Source organism: Thalassophryne amazonica, chromosome 5, assembly GCF_902500255.1.
Source record: "Thalassophryne amazonica chromosome 5, fThaAma1.1, whole genome shotgun sequence".
Lineage (NCBI taxonomy): Eukaryota > Metazoa > Chordata > Actinopteri > Batrachoidiformes > Batrachoididae > Thalassophryne > Thalassophryne amazonica.
Window position 1 is genome coordinate 16,796,683 of NC_047107.1, and position 22,782 is coordinate 16,819,464.

A 22,782-nucleotide genomic window follows, 5' to 3' on the forward strand; every position below is an offset into this window, starting at 1 on the left:
AAATGTTTGAAAATATATCAAACATGTTTTCAACATTCTGTCTTGTGATTTTTTTAAACGCATCACACTCTTGTGTACATACAGTATGAGTAAACTTTAAGAATACTTTAAGGAGTATATTTTTAGCATATAAATAATAAGCTACAAGTAATATGCCAAGCAGAATTAAAGTATGAAAAGTAAAATAGTGAAATAACCAATGTGCATAACAGTATACTTTAAGTATAAGATAATAAACTAAAAATAGGGACTCAAAGTATACAACTAGTACAATGGCAGTATATCGATATGTGCACTTGTGGTATACTTTAAGCATAGGAGAGGGATATACCAAGTACATTGATAGTATATAGATGAATGTACTTGTATACTTAAAAGTGTACTTTTGCAAACTTAAAATTAACTTTAAAATATATCTAAATATATCTTTTATAAACTTGAAATGTTCCAATTTAGTCCAAAAAAGTATTAAAATTGTGTACTTTCTAGTATACTAACAGTACACGGCCTGTAGTATACCTGCTACCATACTTAATAAAATGAACCTTAAGTATACTACTTTTTGCTAAAGGTGGCGAGACTGCAAACAAAAATGTTTGTCTGTGGCTTGGCCACTCACAGGTCCACATCTCAACATTTTTCCACAAAGTCTTGGACTGTGACGAAAGCAGATATAAATTAAAAACAGACACTGACACTGTTCAGCTGAGTGGATGTAATGACCCTCAAAGCTGACACTCTGAGCTCATATTCATTATTTGCTTTCATCTGTAAAAAGCTGTTATAGACGACATCTTTGTCATTGTCCACATACTGTATGTTCAACCATGAGCTTCTCCATCTGTGTCGTTATGCATCACAGTCCTTTTTGTCCCAACCACAAGTGCACAGAGTCAAAAACAGCAACAACACAGATGTGACATCAACTTTATCTAAATTCTGGGTCTTTTAGTGAAGCTTAGGTCTAGTGGCCGGCGATCACCTTAGTATTTCTTTTGTTTTTCTTGTTGCTTAATGCTGATAAATTATACTGTATTTGTTGTCTTTCTGCCGCCTGATTCTGTTTTTTGTTTTTTTTCTCTCTCTGTTTGAGGTGCGGCTCCATCCAGAAGTGGGAGTGGGCGTTTTTTTTCTGTACGCCTCCCTTCCTGCTCCAGTATGGACTCACAAAAAAATTCCTGTATATTTGTATTGTCAATTGTGCCGGTAGCATGGCCCCAGCAGAGGGTCACCCCTTTGAGTCTGGTCTGCTTGAGGTTTCTTCCTGAAATCATCAGAGGGGGTTTTCCTTACCACTGTCACCTGTGTGCTTGCTCTAGGGCAGGGGTGGGCAACTTGTTCCAGAAAGGGCCAAGAGGGTGCAGGTTTTCTTTGCAGCCACTGACTCCACCAGGTGATTTCACTGATTAACTGATTCCATCTACTCAAAGTGATATTAATCAGTGAAATCACCTGGTGGAATCAGTGGCTGCAAAGAAAACCTGCACCCTCTTGCCGCTTTCTGGAACAAGTTGCCCACCCCTGCTCTAGGGGTTGTTAAGGTTAGACCTTACGAGTACTTGTGTGAAGCGCCTTGAGGCAGCTTTGTTGTGATTTGGCGCTATATAAATTAAATAATTTGAATTAAATTGAAAATAAATTGTTCTTTGGACCTGATCAGATGAACTCAATCAGATGAAGTGTGCAGTCCTCTTAATCATAGATAAGGACTGCAGATGATCTCAAACCCAAGAGAAGCTGCACAGTTATATGTCTTTAACAGTGGTAATGAGCAGTGACACTGCAGTACTGTGATTGTATTCTTTAGGGATTTTAGCTCCAGGAAAACAATTTTACACACTAGGCACCGACCACACGTGTTTCCTGTTCAGTGTGACTCCTCCTGCTGCACAGGTGATGTGTAATCAGCTATATCTTGTTGCTGGATGGTTGACTCTGATATGTCTTTTAGCCGCTGTGGTTGGATCTCAGAGAAATGGTTGTTGCGGGTCCATGTTAACCGGATCTTGGGTTCTGATGGGTATCCTGACTGAGTGTTGGCAACTGGCAACTCACATGCATGCTGTGGTTTGCTGCAGGTTTGATCTGACAGTTGCCAACACTGACCCTGACACTCTGTTAGTTGTGATTTTAGTGGGATTGGACACTGTGAGGCCTCTTGTCTTGAGATCCTGAACTCTGGAAGTCCTGCTTCTGCTGGTATGCTGGACTCTGATGATCCCTGATTGAAGGTGACTGTGGGCTCTGATGATTCTGGTTCTGATGGTATCCTGGACTCACATAGTTGTGGTTTTAATGAGATTTTACACTGTGATACTTCTTGTTTTGATGGGATCCTGGACTCTGTTGGTCCTACTTCTGCTGGCATGCTGGACTCAGATGGTCCATGTTTGAAGGTGATTGTGGGATCTGGTGGTTCTAGTTTTGATGGGATCCTGGACTCGGATAGTTGTGGTTTTGATAGAGTCCTGGGCAGTAATGATTCTGATGTGTGGTTCTGTGACTCTGGCTGTAACTGCCTCTGTAGCTGCTCGGCACTGCGAGCTAACATGATGCTAACTTTCTTCTGGTGCGCCAAAGCTTCCTCCTTGTCATTGAGCTACAACAGACAAAATCCCACATGAGCAAAGATTTCTGGAAAGAGATTGATCAATGCATGAAACAAAATTACTACAAACATTTCATAACTTTTCATTGAAGACTGATGCTGTTAATGTGAGGAACTAGACATTATAAAAAAATGTGCATAAATATTTAAAAACATATTAAAATACAAATACAAGTACACTTGATTAACTGAAATGGACAGTTTTATTATTCTGTTTCTCATGAATCGTGTCGGTAGGTTGAGCTTGTTTTGTTTAGCAGAGTTTAGATTTAATTTTGTATTGATTCATTTAGTTTAATTTATTTAGTTTATGTCTTGGATCACATTTGTGTCACTTTATGATTTACACATTCATTATTATTAATAATGGACTCTATTTCTGTTGAGCTTCTGTTTTTTTTTTTTCTGTTTTCCGTTTCTTCTGTTTGTAAAGAAATTCTTGTAAACCTTGTAAATGTTCGAATGTCCTAAGCAGTGGGTCACCAGAGGGAGTTTTTCGTTACTACTGTCGCCTGTGTACTAGCTCAGGGGGTTTGGTAACGTAGACCTTACGGTAGACCTTACTCATGTGAAGGGTATTGAGGCAGCCTTCTTGTGATTTGGCGCTATATAAATAAAATCAGTTATTATTATTATCATCATCAGTGGTCTCTGGTTACTTTCTCCTGTGTTTGATTATCTCTGATGCTTTTAATTTGACATCTCCTCCTTGTTCTCTCCATGTAGCATAACTTCCTGTGTCTGGGCTTCCAGGTCCACGTGTCACTACACTTCCATGTGTATTTGCTTACTTGCCTTTATAAATATTATAGGTACTCTGTGAATTGACCATCTGCTTGTTTTTTGGATAACCCTTCTGCTGCTCCCTCAGGAAGACTGTTGCCTGTTGGACAGATCACCCATGTGCCTGACCTTGTGTGAGCAATCAAGCCTTTTTGTCTGCTATTTACAAAGTGCTGCTAAAAGAGCCTGTTGGAGAATAAACCTGTTATCTATCATTGTTGTGGTTCCACGAGCTGGGTTCCTGTGCCGAAGCTATTACAGTACAATCTGGCCATGACAGACCCTGTGGGAAGGTCAGTTTTGGTGAGGCCCTGTATGTACACGCTCAAAAGATCTACACACAGGAACAACTTTTATTCATCATGAGAAACATGCTTCACTTGTTGCAAATCACCCAAGAGTGCATAGAGAGATGTTTAGAGCTGCTGGCTGGCTGGCAGCCATCTACTCAGTTTGTGGCAGCAATGACAATCCAGGGAACAACAACTGACAGTGGATCATCTCTTACGTGCCCACGGAGAGCCTCTTCTAGCTCCTCTCAAACATTATGATGGAGGTCAGGAGACCTGTTGGTCGTTCTTGTCCCTCTCCCACAAAATGTTCAGCGCCAGTCCTGCTCCTACTCAGTGGATGCCTCCCAAGCAGCATTAATATTAACACACCTGACAGGCAGAGCCAGGGAGTGAGCAGTGGCAGACTGGGGCTGGCGGTCCACCATTTGTCATACTGCACTCTTTCTAGAGGAGGGTCACCAAGAGGCAGTTGATGACCAGCTGTTCCTGCACCAAGGATCCAGATGAGTGGTTGATTATGCCATTAAGTTCTGAACCTTCACTGCAGACAGTGATCGGAAAGCCTCAGCTCTCTATGACGCCTTCACCAAGGGCCTGCCATGCAGCCTTCCTACCAACCTAGATGACCTAGTGGTATTAGCAAAAGTCAGCGTATGCATGAGCAGAAACTGGAGCATCTACACTCAACTCCCAGCCAATGGCGATGCTCACATCTCCACTAATTGTACTGGCTAAACAGTCTTTCCCAGCTCCAATACTTCCCAAGAAACCTACGCAGATCAGCTGGTCTCGTCTGTCTCGAGGAGCACCAGTGATGCTCACAAGGGGCCTTTGTACCTACTGTGGACTTTTCAGCCACTACATTGCAAATTGTCCCATTAAAATGGCAGGCTCAAAGAGCCACACTACTACAGAGTCCTCCACCTGGCGTCCCTTGGTTCTTGCAATACTTCACACTTCTTCAGGACAAATTAACTTCAATGTCTTCATTGATTCAGGTGTGGACAAAAACTTCATTCATAAGACCCTGGGTTTCCAGCTTCAATTTCCCCTCAATTCCATGGGAGAGCTCCTCAAGTGAACACTCTGGAGGCTGGCTGTGGGTACTCATCACTCATGGGACTGTTCCACCACAATTAGTAATCACTCAGAGTTTACACTTAACAGTTCCATGTAATCAGTTTACATATTAATGCTTGTGTTCTTGGTGATCCTTAGATGCGGGTCCAGGACCCACACATTAAATGGTCTACCGGTACAGTTAGCCATTGGTCAAGTGGATGTAGATCAGTTTGTATTAAAACGGATTCAAAGAATGGACTGCAGCAGCTGGCCCTCAAACCCTCTTACATCACTGGTGTGCTGGAGGAGTATATGGACTCACAAGAGGTATTAAGCAAGAGCAGAGCTACATCCCTGTCTCTACCTCGTCCCTTCAACTGCTCGATAGACCTCCTGCTGAGACCTAGGGCTCCCCGGGGCTGTTTGTATTCTCTGTTAAGACACAAGCTCCACTACATGAACAAGTACATCCAAGAGGGGCTGGTAGCAGGAACAATTCACCTTTCCTCCTCACCAGCTGGAGCCAGGTTCTTCTTTGTAGAGAAGGACAAGTGACTATACCGGTACATCGACAACAGAAGTTTGAATAATGTCACTCTTATACACAGCTACCTGTTGTTGCTGATTTCATCTGCTTTTAAACTTCTTCAGGCTGCTAAAATATTCATCAAGCTGGAAATGCATCTGAGCATTTTTCTCAAAGAAACTGTTGCTGGTGCAATTATGACATGGGGAATTGAGATCTTCTACCAGTCAAACTAGCCTTGGAGAACCGGATACATTGTTTGGAGGTTGCCAGTCCGCCCTTTCTGGATTGGACCAATCATCAGAATTTGCAGTATCTCAAGTCAGGCTGCAGAATCAGCTGTCACCAGGCAAGGTGGGTGTAATTTGTTTCCTGATTTAACTTCTCTCTACCCTATCATCAATGTGCTCACAACAAAAAGGCTGATGCTCTCGCTTACTAGTTCACCACCAATAATCCTCTGTCTGACAATTTGACTGTTCTGACACCACATGCATCCTGGGAGTGGTGACGTGGGAGAGAGTAGCGAGTGATAGGGGTTTCCAGGATGTGCGCATACCTGTGGGATGAAGTGCAAGTACTCATTCAAATTGATGTGTCGCCCTGGAGGTTCTAAAATGGAGAAATTTATTCAGCAGACATTCTGGTGCCCCACCTTGCCCTGAGATGGCTGCAAGGATGTTAATGTCCGTTCTGTCTATGCTTAAAAAAAAAAAACAGTTCCAAATAATGACACCAGGAGGTCTCCTCCAGCCTCTTCCAGTTGCTTGTTTCCCTTGGACCTACCTCTTGGTGGATTTTGTTAAGGGGTTGCCTCTTTCTACAGGAAAATTGGTTATTCTTTTTGTTGTTGACCATTTTTTGAAGCTGGCCTATTTACTGTACCATTTACTAAGTTGTTATCTGCCAAGGAGACAGTCAAGATAATGGTTGAAATTGCTTTCTGATTGCAAGGACTCCCATCAGGCATAGTGTCAGATCATAGTACACAGTTTGTCCTGCTTTTCTGGCAGAGGTTCTCAGTCAGAATGGGGCTACGGTTAGTCTATCTTCCTCTTATTATCCTCAGTCAAACAGCCAAACTGAGTGGTACAATCAAGAGTGAGAGAGTATTCTTTGTTGCTTAATTTCTCACCATCCTTCACTGGGGGCACTTCAGTTTGGATGGAGTACGCCCATAATGCCCTTCCAGTCTCATCTACTGTGTTGTCTCTGTTTTGCTGGGTGTGTTATTACTAAACTCCTATTTTCCTGCATATGTCCAACATTGCCAACTAACCTCAAGGAATGCCTGGGCAACGTAGTTCCTTGCTACCAGATGGGTCAATGTGTTTGGCTTTCAATGCAGGACCCTGACATTGCAGGCCCCATGCTAAAAGTTAACAACATGTTTTGTTGGGCCCTTTCCAGTTTCCAAGGTCCTTTGTCACACTGCTGTTCATCTGTCCTTACATTGTTCTGTACAGCAGTGTATGACTCTTGGGTAAACAGAGTTAATTCTAGCCCATTATGACCCACCCGGCCTTATGGTTAAGCTTCTCCTGCCTGTGTATTGTTAGGTATGTGGACAACAGTTCCTCGGAGGGAACTTGGGAGGGTTGTGATACCAATGACCACTCATGGGGTTCTGCACCTAATATTTTGGAAAAATAATTGATTTGTGACTTCTATGGTGAAAACCCTGAGGCTGCTGGAACATCCAGTGGCATTCCATATGAGGTGGGATACTATCATTGGTCATGTTTTTGGCACTGGTTTTTGATTTCTGTGTATTATTATGTTTGTTTGTTTTGTCTTTTGGCTGCCCCCATTTTTGGGGGGCAGCCAAAGGGCAGCGTAGTCAGGATAGATTCACACTACGATATGGCACAATTTTTACAGTGGATGACCTTTGTGAAGCCACCCATGGAGAAACACGCCCAGCTCCTGATCTTTGTATGAAGCCTCCCATCCAAGTACTAACTAATACACAGTAAATTTTGCTGAGTAAAATTTACTCTGCTGGAATAACATTTGGTCCCAGTCTACATAGAGTTAAATATACTCTACCACAGGGCAGAATCAACTCAACATAGTGTAAAATCAACTCTTATTTAAGTAAAATCACTTGCATTGACTAGACAGTGTCGCCAACTGAACAGACCCCCTATAACTCGGCCAGCCCTGCCTTCACTGCGCATGCGTCATCAGCTGCGGTTCACACATTATCACCTCGTTTCTGTTTAAAACTGCACTCTAGTCATCATCTATCTCAGCAACAGATATCTGACGTTCTTGTACAGCAATCATTTCCACATAAATTCAGTATCATTTCATCATAAAAGACGGAGGAAGCAATCAGAGCATCACAGCCACATGGACTGCTAGCTGTTGCATTCACTGTGTGTCCGTTATTTCAAAGCGTCACAGATTATCGCCTCATTTCTGCTTAAAATGGCCTTGTTTCTGCTTAAAACTGACTTTAGAATGATTTAAGAGGCTTTACCTTGTCATCTGATGATTAATAATCTCATTAATCCATTTGATCGTCATCGTCGTAGTTGTTTTAGGCCATAACGTCAAGGGTTGTTGACCTCCCAATAACCCAGCAAATATTGTAACAAGTAATATATAAATATATGTGCGGCTGGGCAAGCGGACGTGCATATATACAGTGCCTGTGCTTAATTAAACAAATTCATCATAGTGCATCTGTCTCCAAGAAATTCAACAGTGATATAGGCCTATAATACAACTTTTTGAGTTTTTTTACAATGATCAAATTAACTCCCAGTATAGGTATATGTTCTCGAATATATGATATAGCAGTTTTAAGTCCAAATTTGGGATCGTTGATGTGAATACAATCACTTTGGGTGAAAAGACTCAGTCTCACAGGGGCTGCTGTGGTCGCAAATGACATGCACAGTGGCGGCAGGGCGGACCCATTTTTAGGGGCGGACCGTCAGTTTGCATCACCGGTAGAGCTGCTTTCACTCTATAATAGAATGTATTTTACTCTATTTAGACTGGAACCAAATGTTATCTCGGCAGACTATATTTTACTCAGCAAAATTTACTGTGTAGTCGAGTAGTCAACCCTATATGTCCTGTACTAGACCCGGAAATGGTCAGTACACAGAATTTTTTTTTTTGTTGTTGTTTTTTGCAGAATTTTGTTCTATAGGCCTCAGAGGGCAAAATGACCTTGGTTGCTACTTGTGCAACATTGAGCATTTTTCAGAATTCAAGATGGCGGCTGTGACCATCTTGAAGACCACACATGCCATGGTAATGAAGTTCATCCAACATCCTGCTGGCATCACTGAGACTGGAGGTCAAGGTGTGATGCTGCTTACAATCCCTCAAATCAAGAAACATGAGTCTCCTTCCTCCAGAGTAACCCTCCAGGCTATAGCGCTGGAAGACTATATGAGTCCTTTGAAGGTGAATCCACCTTTACTTCCGTCGAAAAGTCTGTCTGTAGAAGAGATACAGATTCAGTCCACAGCAATTGGATTCAGTCAAGAATGAGATGCAGCATGGCTGTCACAAATTCATGGAAGTGATAAACCAATCGAGTGGACAGGATTCAATGCTCAACAAGACCCACTTGAAGAGCACTCTATCCAAAAGCCAAAGACAGTGGTTGTGTTTGGCCCAATGATTGACTCACTGCCTGCTCACCCTGGCACTTGTCGAACTGCACTTGTTCATCTGGAAAAGTGTCTCACAACTTTTGGGATGCAATACATTCACCTGACAGTTCACCTCCAACTCTATCAATCAATGTGTCTCATCCAGTGGAGTGATTCTGAGCACTGGACCAACCTCATGCTTCATCCAAGGATGATGCACACTCTCATGAGTTTTTTTGGGTTGTATTAGGACACTGGTGAAGGCATCAGGTGTGGAAGTTCTCATCAGTGCAGCATTTGGTGGTATCACCAGCATCATTAATGGGAAGGCATGGACAAATGCTCTACGGGCATATTGCTGTGCTGCTGAAGAGCTTCTATGTGGATGGTCCAAAGACATACCAGGAACTGTCTAGCTACCTGGAAACTGCTGGAGAACACCCAACTGGGAGACTTTGGGTCAACTGTCTCATTAAACCTACACTCCTGGCTCTTATGTTCCTGCATGCAGAGCGAAATGGTGACTTCCTCCTCCAGCAATACTGCCTCAAGAAATTGTTGCCATATTTCTCCGCAGCAGGACACTACAACTATTTTCACTACCTCAGCTGGTATGTACGACAGATGGAGCACCTTCCCCAAAATGCCAAAGCAGACTTACTGGCAGGTCCATATGTTTGTCAGCACTCACATGGTGGAACTGCTGTGCGAACAGATGTACATCAAGAGATGGAAGGGTGCAGGACGTATGAAGGGAATATCTGCAAGCCCCAAACAAATAGCTGTGTGGGTGAACAGTTTCAGTGTGTGTGCCCATCTTGACATCACCATGGATGACATGTATAGTGAAGTTGCAGATGAAGAGGACATAGAAATGCAATAATGCACAATGCAGCGGTCACAGTGCAGGCTTTTCTTGCACAAACTACTGCAAGTGTGAGGGAGGAGATGCATGCCATAGTCATTCCACCAATAAGCAAGCAGATGCCCAAAATGATGAAGGGGAACAAGATGAAGAGGATCATTGTGAACTTGATGTTGAAGTGTAATAGTTGTCTGTGTGTGATAAATAAATTGTCCTGTTCGGGGTTTGCAAAAAATGTGACCAAATAATTAAGAATTATGTTTAGTCCTGATTCCAAACTGTTTATGTTCAGCAACATTTTTAAAGAGCTTATCTTTACCTTTTACCACATATAGAACAGGTAATGGTATGCTCACTGTCCTGAGTGTAGTGCCCAGAGCTTATATATATATATACACTCAACAAAAATATAAACGCAACACTTTTGGTTTTGCTCCCATTTTGTATGAGATGAACTCAAAGATCTAAAACTTTTTCCACATACACAATATCACCATTTCCCTCAAATATTGTTCACAAACCAGTCTAAATCTGTGATAGTGAGCACTTCTCCTTTGCATCCATCCCACCTCACAGGTGTGCCATATCAAGATGCTGATTAGACACCATGATTAGTGCACAGGTGTGCCTTAGACTGCCCACAATACTCTTATGCTACTCTTATGCCAACTCTGAGGCTTATTCTAGAAGATGGTCAAGGGGGCAACTACTAGACGTAAAAAAAATGGCAAATTCGATGGAAGAAGAAATGAGGCATACCGACGACCAAAGCAATCCAGAGGAGCTAATGCTAGCTGCGGAGAGCGTAGGCCGTCCTGACTCCACTATGCATAATATTCTGAGAGAATTGAGGAACTTCAGAAAGGAGAATAATGAACAATACTCGGATATAAAATCTGAACTGACTAGGGTTAACAACAGAGTGGAAGAAGCAGAGGGGCGTATTGAAGAAGCAGAGACGGTGTTGCAGGCTGCATCAATGCTAATCAAGCGGCTATCCGACCGCCAAGCTATACTTGAAGCTAAACAGATTGAACAGGAGGGTCGCGCCCGCAGGGATAATGTTAGGATATATGGCATAGCGGAAAACAAAGAGGGCTCGGACATGGTGACTTTTCTAAATAACCTGTTGAAAAATGAGCTTGATTTCCCCTCTGACCAACAATTGGGAATAGAAAGAGCACACCGAACTTTAACAGCGAAACCTGATAACCAAGCGAAGCCCAGATCTATCATCGTAAAATTTGGGAGCTATAGGATCAAAGAAGAAATTTTACGAAGATCCCAGCGAAAGAAGGAAATCTTTTGTGATGGTGTTCGGGGTTTTTTTTGGATCACGACTATCCCATTGAAGTGCTCAAGAAGCGGAACGAATACAAGGAGGCTAAAAAGATTCTTAAAGAGCACCAGATAAAGTTTCAAACTCCATACCCGGCAAAGTTGAAGGTTTTCTACCGAGATGTTATACGGCTGTATAAGGACGCAGTTGAAGCAACCCGAGACATGGCCGCACAAGGGCTCCCAGTCACCGTGTTGAAAACGACGACTACACCGGACCAAGGGGAGCTGGAGCTGCTATCTACATGGCGCAAAGCACGCGGACAGCACAGAGGCCAGGACCACGGAGAGTCTACACAAGACAGTCATCACGCCCGCCTCAAGGAAAGACTTCAGGTGTTTAGGAGAGAAGTGGACGCTTAATGGTATCCTTAATTTTTTATATTTGGTGGGTTTATCCGCACTTTTTATATGAATGATGGTTGACAGTTTTTTTTTTCTCTATGTTATATTGCAGAACTTGCTGTTTTGTACTGTTTTGATTTACCAGATATTCAGATAGTCGGGACTGAATCTTTATGTGGGTCGAAAAATATTTCTCTAGCAAGAAGACATCATTAGGGCTCTCCCTCACGCACGAGGTGAGATCCTCCCCTAATTGGTCCTTAACACCGCGGGACCATACAGGGCTTATTTACATGAGCCCCTAGCTTGGAAGGACCTTTTTTATTTTTGGTGTAATTGTTCAATTTGTTCCAGGTTCTTTTGTTGTTTGTTCAATGGGAGAGAGTCCGCTTGTGCACCATTTTAATTTAAATGAAAGTAAATGTTATCTCTATAGGTTTTTATTTTATTTAATTTTAGATAAGACACCATGAACATACAAGATATTAGAATACTTACATTTAATGTTAAAGGGATCTCAAATCCAATTAAAAGGACTAAAATACTATCAAAAGTAAAAAAGATAATGCCCAAATTGTAATGTTACAAGAAACTCATCTTTCTACAGTAGAACACGAAAAATTAAAAAGAATGGGTTACACAAGAATATATTTTTCATCTTATAAAAACGGCCGAAGAAGAGGGGTGGCGATATTAATTTCACAGAAAATACCTTTCGATTACGTGTCTGAGGAAACTGATAAAGACGGAAGATATATAGTAGTTTCGGGTAAGATCAATGATGTGATGATAAGTTTTTGTAATATTTATGCCCCCCCGGAAGTAATTTCTCTTTTTATAGGAAGGTCTTTGATTTGATAATTGGTGCTCCAGGAATAATAATCAGGGTGGCGATTTGAACCTACGTCTTAATTCCAATTTAGATTAATCTAAAATCTCAGCTAATAACATATTGTCTAAAAAAGTAAATAATTTGCTGTTTGAATTTGGAATAATTGATCTTTGGAGAGATTTTTACCCTTCGGGTCGTGATTATACATTTTATTCACATCCTCATGACACATACTCGCGTATAGATTATTTTTTTATCTTTAAGAGGGACCATCATAGAATTAACAGTTGTGATATAGGCTCAATCGATTTATCTGATCACGCTCCAGTCAGTTGTACAATACAGATTGATCAAACTTTGCGTAATACACTTTGGAGATTTAATACAAGTACTTTGAATAATCCATTATTTGTGGCTAACATGAGAAAGGAGATAAAACAATTTTTAGAAATTAATGATACTGGGGACGTAGATTCAACTATAGTTTGGGATGCCTTGAAAGCAGTAATTCGGGGGAAAATTATATCCTAGTGCGCCCACAATCAAAAGGAAAAACAATAAAACGTCTAAACTTGGATAAAAAATTAAAAGAGTTAGAAATTGAGCATAAAAAGAAACAATCCCCAGGTATATTGGAAGAGATTAAAAAAAAACAAGAAACGAAATAAACTTATTATATACTCAGGAAATTGAAAAAAGTTAGTTTTTGTGAAACAAAAATATTATGAGGTAGGCCCTATGGCATCAAAAATCCTTGCTAGAAGGCTACAAAAAGAAAGGGCAGATAATACAATATATAAAATAAAAGATTCAGACTCTGGTCTTCTATTGCATAAACAAGAAGAAATACAAAAAGCATTTGAGAAATTTTATAAAAGCCTATATACACAACTACCTTTAGGGACAGATTCACAAATTGAGGAATTTCTAAATTCCCTTAATTTACCTACTTTATCTGAAGAGCACAATAGTATATTGACAGCAGAAATAACAAAGAAAGAACTAAATAGTGCCATATCTAGGTCGAAAGCCAATAAGACACCTGGCCCAGACGGTTTCCCTTCAGATTGGTACAAGGTATTTCGTAAGGAACTGACCCCTAGCCTTTTAAAAGCCTGTAATTCAGTTTTTAAAAATTCAAAAACACCACCATCCTGGAAGGAGGCAGTTATTTCAGTTATCCCCAAAGAGGGTAAAGACAAATTAAACTGTGGTTCATACAGGCCTATTTCTGTACTTAACGTTGACTATAAAATGTTCACGACTATTCTAGCTAAACGTCTGGAGAAGATGCTTCCACATCTCATACATACGGATCAGACGGGTTTTATTTCACAATGTCAAACTCACGATAACATTAGACGGTCCCTACATATCATGCACCACATCCATCAAAACAATATAGAGGCTCTTTTGGTGAGCCTCGACGCTGAGAAGGCGTTTGACTCAGTTAGTTGGGCGTTTTTGTATAAAGTTCTGGAACGATTAGGGATACATAATAATTTTATTCAAGTAATTCGCACACTGTATGATAAACCCTTGGCCCGGGTTAAAATTAATGGACACTTCACGGAGTCTATCACACTACAGCGCGGCTCGCGCCAAGGCTGTCCGGTATCACCGCTATTATTCTCACTATACGAGGTCTATTAGATAATAAACCGACCCTTTTATTTTTTTTTTTTAACTATATGGGTTTGAATGACGTGCGATTACACCAATCATGCTTTAACCCTCGTGCGCATGCGTGAGTTTTTTTCACGCATGTCGGTGACATCATTTCCCTGTGGGCAGGCCTTGAGTGAGATGTGGTCCCGCCCTCTCGGCTGAATTCCTTTGTTTCACACGCTGCTCGAGACGGCGCGCGTTGCTTTATCAAAAATTTTTCTGGACCTGTGACGAATATCCGAGTGGACACTATTCGAGAAATTAAGCTGGTTTTCGGTGAAAAGTTTAACGGCTGATGAGAGATTGTGGGGTGTTTCTGTCGGTGTAAGGACTTCCCACAGGGTGGGACGTCATGCAGCGCTTCCAGGCGCCGTCGTCGGCCTGTTTCGACCTGAAAACATCCTAATTTAAGGCTTAATTCACCCAGGACATTGTGAGAGAACAGAGAAGATTCAGAAGAGGCCGGCATGAGGACTTTATGCGGACATTCCACTGTTTAAGGACATTTTTTAATGAAAGACGTGTGCGCAAATTTGCCGAGTCGTTTCCGTGACGACTCGGCAAATCTGTGTGCGCCGCGACAGGAAAAACACCTCCGTGTTGAAAACCATTTGTAAAATTCAGGCAGCTTTTGATGGCTTTCAACAAGTGAGTAACTGAGAAATTGTTTAACAGCTTGGGCATGTTCGAACTTGCCCATTAAGGTTTCCAACGGAGGTGTTTTTCCTGTCGCGACCCCCCGCGGTCAGGTCCGGCCCGACATGCGACTCTGCCCGCACGTTCTTTCATTACAAAATATCCGTTAACAATGGAATGCCCGAATAAACTCCTCATGCCGACGACTTCTGAAAGTTCTCTGTTCTCTGACGACTTACTGGGTCAACAGAGCCTGAAATGTGGAAGTTTTCAACTTAAAACGGCGAGACGCTGCCGCCTTGAAGCGCAGATCGCCGTCAGGTGCCGTGGGCCGTCCTTACGGCGACACTACAGACCAAAATCTCTCATCAGCCGTTAAAATTTTTACCGAAAACCAGCTGAATTTATCGAATGGTGTCCACTCAGTTGTGCCTTACAGTTTTGAAAAATTTTGATCAAACAAAGCAGCAGTCTCTGAGCCATTCCTAAACAATGAAAAAATCGACGAGAGGGTGGGCCACTCCTCACTCAAAGACTGCCCACAGGCAAATGACGTAACCGACAGGCGTGAAAAAACTCTCGCATGCCCACGAGGGTTCAAGCATGTCTGATGTAATCACACGTGATTCAAATCCATATGGTTTTTGAAAAAAATAATAAGGTCGGATACTTTTCTAATAGACCTCGTATATTGAACCACTTGCTCAATGCATCAGACAATCAGAGAAAATAAGAGGAATTACTATTGGTGACCAGGAACAAAAAGTTGCGTTATATGCAGATGATGTATTATTTAATGCTTCAATCTTAAATATGATCAACTTATCTTTGTTAGTTGGCTATGTACCACAGGCTTTTAAGGTGGCAGTAATTAAACCATTACTTAAAAAGCCATCACTTGACCCAGCTATCTTAGCTAATTATAGGCCAATCTCCAACCTTCCTTTTCTCTCAAAGATTCTTGAGAGGGTAGTTGTAAAGCAGCTAACTGATCACCTGCAGAGGAATGGTCTATTTGAAGAGGTTCAGTCAGGTTTTAGAATTCATCATAGTACAGAAACAGCATTAGTGAAGGTTACAAATGATCTTCTTATGGCTTCGGACAGTGGACTTATCTCTGTGCTTGTTCTGTTGGACCTCAGTGCTGCTTTTGATACTGTTGACCATAAAATTCTATTACAGAGATTAGAGCATGTCATAGGTATTAAGGGCACTGCGCTGCGGTGGTTTGAATCATATTTGTCTAATAGATTACAGTTTGTTCATGTAAATGGGGAATCTTCTTCACGGACTAAAGTTAATTATGGAGTTCCACAAGGTTCTGTGCTAGGACCAATTTTATTCACTTTATACATGCTTCCCTTAGGCAGTATTATTAGACGGTATTGCTTAAATTTTCATTGTTACGCAGATGATACCCAGCTTTATCTATCCATGAAACCAGAGGACACACACCAATTAGCTAAACTGCAGGATTGTCTTACAGACAAAAAGACATGGATGACCTCTAATTTCCTGCTTTTAAACTCAGATAAAACTGAAGTTATTGTACTTGGCCCCACAAATCTTAGAAGCATGGTCTCTAACCAGATCTTTACTCTGGATGGCATTTCCCTGACCTCTAGTAATACTGTGAGAAATCTTGGAGTCATTTTTGATCAGGATATGTCATTCAAAGCGCATATTAAACAAATATGTAGGACTGCCTTTTTGCATTTACGCAATATCTCTAAAATCAGAAAGGTCTTGTCTCAGAGTGATGCTGAAAAACTAATTCATGCATTTATTTCCTCTAGGCTGGACTATTGTAATTCATTATTATCAGGTTGTCCTAAAAGTTCCCTAAAAAGCCTTCAGTTAGTTCAAAATGCTGCAGCTAGAGTACTGACGGGGACTGGCAGGAGAGAGCATATCTCACCCGTGTTGGCCTCTCTTCATTGGCTTCCTGTTAATTCTAGAATAGAATTTAAAATTCTTCTTCTTACTTATAAGGTTTTGAATAATCAGGTCCCATCTTATCTTAGGGACCTCGTAGTACCATATTACCCCATTAGAGCGCTTCGCTCTCAGACTGCAGGCTTACTTGTAGTTCCTAGGGTTTGTAAGAGTAGAATGGGAGGCAGAGCCTTCAGCTTTCAGGCTCCTCTCCTGTGGAACCAGCTCCCAATTCAGATCAGGGAGACAGATACCCTCTCTACTTTTAAGATTAGGCTTAAAACGTTCCTTTTCGCTAAGGCTTATAGTTAGGGCTGGATCAGGTGACCCTGGACTATCCCTTGGTTATGCTGCTTTAGACGTAGGCTGTGGGGGGGTTCCCATGATGCACTGTTTCTTTCTCTTTTTGCTCTGTATGCATCACTCCGCATTTAATCATTAGTGATCGATCTCTGCCCCCTTCCACAGCATGTCTTTTTCCTGGTTCTTTCCCTCAGCCCCAACCAGTCTCAGCAGAGGACTGCCCCTCCCTGAGCCTGGTTCTGCTGGAGGTTTCTTCCTGTTAAAAGGGAGTTTTTCCTTCCCACTGTGGCCAAGTGCTTGCTCACAGGGGGTCGTTTTGACCGTTGGGGTTTTTCATGGTTGTTGTGTGGCCTTGCCTTACAGTGTGGAGCGCCTTGGGGCAACTGTTTGTTGTGATTTGGCGCTATATAAAAAAAAAGTTGATTGATTGATTGATTGATGTATTGGTATATCTCTCTGAACCCAATGTTATTCTTCCGGAACTAATGAACATTCTGCTGAAATTTGGAAATTACTCGGGATATAAATTGAATATACAAAAGACCCAAGTTTTAACAATTTTTCTCCACCTAAACATTTCTGTGAAAAATTCCCATTAAAATGGGAACTGCAATCTATAAAGTATTTGGGTATCCTCTTACCAAAAGACCTTTCAGTTCTCAAAGAAATTAATTATACCCCTCTAATGTCCAAAATGAAAGAAGATTTAACAAGATGGAATGCTATTTCTTTTCTTAGTTTTAGTCATAGAATTGATGCTATAAAGATGAATATGCGTCCACGTTTTCTTTTTTTATTTCAAGCACTCCCAGTGGAAATTACCCAGAAAGAATTTTCAGAAATTGATAAAATAATTTCCAGATTTATTTGGCAGGGTAAAAAGCCACGTATTAAATATAAAACACTACAGCTATCAAAAAGAGAGGGAGAATTCGCTTTACCATATTTTAAAGGATACTTTTTTGCCGCTCAGATTAAACCACTTAGTAACATGTGCTCATCGAGATTTAAGGCTAGATGGAAAGATATTGAATTGTCAATAACAGACCCTCCAATCCAGACAATATTGGCTAATAAAAACTTAGGTAAATATATAGACTTGTGCAAAAATCCATGGATTGCAACTCAATTAAAAATATGGGGAAAAGTAAAAGAATTGTTTAAACTAGATGATAAAATTCAGACAATCCATTGGTGTGCGACTGATCCTGACTTCAAACCCAATATGTTGGACAATACTTTTAAACAGTGGATCTCTAAGGGTATTACAACCTTTTACTCACTTACTCATAACGGAAAAATGAAGGATTTTGACAGTTTAAAGGGAGAATTTCAATTACAACACTCCGACTTTTTTCGGTACCTCCAACTACGACACTACTTTCAACAGAATATTATTAATAAAACCGACATTAACGATCCAATTTTAGTCATTTTCTTGAAGGCGTATAAAAATAATTTGATTAAAGGAGCAATAGGAACACTTTACAAAGGTCTACTGTCAAAAATGAGTCACTCCACAAAATATATTAGGGATAAATGGGAAGGAGAGGGTTCTCTTTCAATAACAGATGAAGATTGGCTTGATATATGTGAACTGCAATGGAGGTGTACCAATTCTCATAAATGGCGTGAATTTAGCTGGAAGTGTCTTATGTGTTTTTTTGTTACTCCAAAGCAAAAGGCACATTTTGATGGAAGGGCAGCAGAATGTTGGAGACGCTGTGGGGAGCAGAAGGCAGGTCACTGGCATATATTTTGGGAATGTCCAAAACTGAAATCCTACTGGGTTGAAATTCAGGATATTTTAATATCCATTTTTAGTGAAAATATTTTATTGCAATTTCCTATTTTATTTCTGGGAAAGACCGAGGTTCATTTTAGAAAATCTTTTAATAAATATCTTTTTCTGGTTTTAATAACAGCAGCCAAAAAAGCAATAACAAAACGCTGGCTCCTGCCTGATCCCCCTACAGTGTCAGAGTGGATAAATATTGTGAATGGGATTTATGTCATGGAATCAGTTACATTTGCAATCAGACTTAAAAAGAAAGTTTTTATCAAACTATGGAAACAGTGGGTCCAATTTGTTAAACCTCTCCGCCCAGATTTCACGGAAGTAACCGGTGCTTGAGAGACTAAAACAGAACTGCATCCCTTTTATGTAATGGTGTCTAATTCTTATTCGGTGTCTCTTTCACTCATTTTAATGGTTGGCTTTATTAATTTTGTACAACATGCGATGGTCTTCTCTCTCATTTTGTTGTGTTCTTTCTTTGTTCTTTCTATATTATTATTTTTCAGAAAAATAAGAGTGGACTCTTGTAATGATCCAATCTGTAATTGACTCCCTCTGTTTTGTTTTCCACTCTTTGAAAATAAAGAATTAAAAAAAAAAAAAACACCTTAAAAATATTTAGAACTACAAATAAACTTGATTCTTGGTTTGTTTATTTATTTTGCCATTAAAATTGGCCATCACTTATTAAAATAAAATAACTTCTTAAAGTCTGGGGCCTATTTAATCACAGCGCAACAAACAAGGTCAGTAGGCTGAGCGAGTCCAAGTGAGGTAGATTGAACATTCAGCGCATAACAGACAGGCTGCTGCAGCGGCAGAGGGGAGACTCTGCTTGGTGACAACAGAGACTTTCACTTTCAGTTGCCAAACATCAGAAAAGTCTATGGTAACGCCAGGACAAGTAGCTTGATTTGTCGCTAGTCACTTTTGAGAAAATAAGTCATCAAGAGAGGTTTGGAAGTCACCAGATTTAGCGAGAAAGTCGCTAAGTTGTTAACACAGAATGTAAACACACGCAACGCGAACTCACCCGTCCACAGCCCTGTACCAAACTGAACGCCCCATACCGAAACGGTTCAATACAAATACATGTACCGATACACCCTTTATATATATATATATATATATATATATATATATATATATATATATATATATATATATATATATATATACACACACACACACACACACACATACTGGTAGAATGATTTGTGATGAGTTTTTCAGTTTGCTAAGGCAAGGTAAACTGCATACACGTTCATATACCTTGGTTCGGTTATTGGAAGAAGTAATAAAAGTTTGTTGCTTGATACTGTAGCTTCTGTTTTATCATTATTTTTCAACAATTCCCAACAAAAATCAATTCTCCACCCTCAAATACCCCTGAAACGAGGTATCACATGACCCTGTATGTCATCAAGGAGAGAAGTGGAAAATGAAAGAAACTCCAATATGGCCACGGCTGCCATCTTGATTTCTGAAAAATGCTCAAGGTTGCCCAAGTAGCAACCAAGTTAATTTTGCTCTACTAACCCCATAGAACATGTTTCTGTTAAAAAAAAAAGTTCTGTGTCCTGTTTCCAAGATCTGATGGGATGAGACATACACGAAGCAGAACTGCTGCACGTTCCTGTTTGTGGTCTCTGGTTATTTTCTCCTGTGTTAGCATTCTCTCTGTGTAGCATACTTTCCTGTGTCAGGGTATTTAGGTCCATGTGTCTGTGTAATTGTTTACTTGCCTTTATAACCACCATTTATGGCGTGCCACCTAGTCAAAAGACATCCGGGAGTTCTGTCTGTGCCCACAACAGGATATCTTTGTCTTCGCCAAAAGGTTCTTGCAACCACTACCATGGTTGCAGGGTGCATAGTGGGATGAGCAGCTGTTGTGGGTGGGGTACACAATTGGCTCTCTGTTTTGGCTCCTGGTTTGTCACCATTCCACTGCACCTATGAGTATCAGTGTCCATTCTTCACAGAGTTGGAGAGCAAGGTGCTGGTACCCTTGGGCCATGCCTACGTTGGAGGGGTTGGAGGACCCTGCTGTACCACTCACTGGGCTAGCAGCAGATGGCCAACACGTGTTACTCCAAGGGTCTGCACTATGTTGAGAGCAATTAGTATGTTTTTCCACCTGGGATCTTCCGCTTTGTGTCCCCTGCCAGAAATGAGCTCCCCAGTTTACTGGTTGCTTTTTTTTAACTATTGAAAGGTGTGTCGAGCTGTCTGCTGTAAAGGTTTTCCTTTGATGGTGCACCTGTTTTAATTTTTTAGTGTTTGTTAGTTAGTAAGTGATTCGTGGTTCATGATTTAATTCTCTAGATGTATTGTGAACATGAAGGAACTTGCACCCAAAAATGTAAACTGTTTTGTTCCCTCTCTCAATGGAATACACTAACCAGGTCAAGCAAGGTGTAGAGAGTCTCCAAAACATCATCAGGCATCTTCACATCCAGGCTACAAGGTAGCAGTCCTCTCAATCTCTGGCTTACGCTGATTAAAGAAGGCCGATTAGCACCTATGAGGAAAACACAAAGAGTCTACAAGAGGACAACAAATGTTCAGTACTGCTGACTTCCTGACACCAACAGAGAAGGCATATGGTCTGGGAAAAACTAGTAAAAGTGACACTTGAGTAAATATACAGACAGATACCTTATGAGCAAATAACACAGATCAAAGTTCATGTTACCTGTTGGAACAGCAGCTGGCTATAACTATAAGTATCTTACATTTGCTGTCATTATTATCTTCTCCTGAGAGCTGTGTTCAAGTTTTGAAAGTAAACATTCATTAATTATGGTATGGGCTTCTGGATGTTATGAACAGAATTGTGTTCATAACCTCTACATGCCCACATTTGTGGAATTTTTAAATTAGGCAGAGACACCAAAGTAGGATAGGATAGGGCAGACTTTTATTTTTATTATTACTTATAAACAGATCAGCTCAGGTAAAGCCTGTATGCATGCATGTGCAACTGGAGACCCCTGAGCAGAAAACAACACTGATTGCCTGTTCAGACTGTCTTTATTGCCAGCTAGTAGGCTGTTAGCAGTAGTGCCTATCATGTAACAGCATGCAGGCAGGAACAACAGGAGAAATGGTAAGTAACACAGGAGAGGGTTTGGTAGAGAGTTAATCTGTTCAATCAGCAAATAGTGTGCAAGAAGGCAGGGGCAAAATCTTAAAAATACCACATAGGAGGGCCAATAGCAGAGCTAAACTTTGAAGAAACAGACAGGCAGGTTAGTAATCGGAAATCAGGACACCAGAAACAAAGCGGATAATTGAGAACGCAACAAAATATGGAGGTAAGCACAGCAACCAACCGGCCTCAGGGCATATATATGACTTATACTTCATCAAGTCCAGTGAATGCAGAATTGCAGTAAAACTAGTACACAGTTATATTGATTTAACATTTTAGTTGTTAAAAATAGTCATTATCCTTATAAATGTTATAAAAATGAATATCCTCCCTTAAATGAATTATTTATTTCAAAACCTTCCCTGTTAACTGACTCATTTTTTTTTTTTTTTTTTTTATCTTTGAATGCCCATCTATCAGTATAATTGGAATAGTAAATGTCAGAGGGTAAAGTTTACAAAACTCATGAAACCAAAAGTGGACCTTTACTCTAAAGGAGTTAGGGGGAGTATTCCGTCCTCTCGTCCCTCTGGCTACACAGTTACACAGTCTCTGTGAGCAGTGAGAAAACATGACAAGAAGAAAACTAGTGTATTTATGTGGAAAGTGCTACCTGACTGACAGGTAAGAAGGCTTTCTCACATGTGTGATGTATGTGAAGCAGACAGTGTAAATATGTTTTTAAAACTCACTGTGGGTATGCTGTCAATTTTTGCTGTGCTGTGAAAGACAGCGAGACGGCATGTGCTGTTGATGATGTGGGGAAGTTCAAGTTAAAGTACTTGTGCTAAGGCACAAAAAACGTGGACTAAGTGGTCACCACATCCAGTGCTGATATATCAAAAACATGGGACTGGGAACAATGGTCCGTATACTGGACAGCTTATGCTGGTGTTTCGGTAATACTGGTATCGACCCTAAGTGGAAACACATATTGCGGTCAGATGTTTTTGAAGAAATGACACCATGTGCTCAGAACAAAGACGAAAGAGATCAGCCAGATTGTTATCAACAAG

General features: G+C 40.8%; 1 protein-coding gene across 1 annotated transcript in view; it reads right to left on the minus strand.

The window, feature by feature from the left end:
• Window positions 1–1,594: 1,594 nt before the first annotated feature.
• Window positions 1,595–22,782, minus strand: part of ccdc125 (coiled-coil domain containing 125) — an 83,333-nt gene continuing 62,145 nt past the window's right edge. The window contains exons 10-11 of the mRNA XM_034169747.1: window positions 21,015–21,133; window positions 1,595–2,599 (exon numbers count right to left, since the gene is read on the minus strand). Of these exons, the coding sequence (XP_034025638.1) occupies window positions 1,868–2,599; window positions 21,015–21,133 (851 nt within the window). The 3' untranslated portion in view covers window positions 1,595–1,867. The remainder of the gene's footprint in view (window positions 2,600–21,014; window positions 21,134–22,782) is intronic.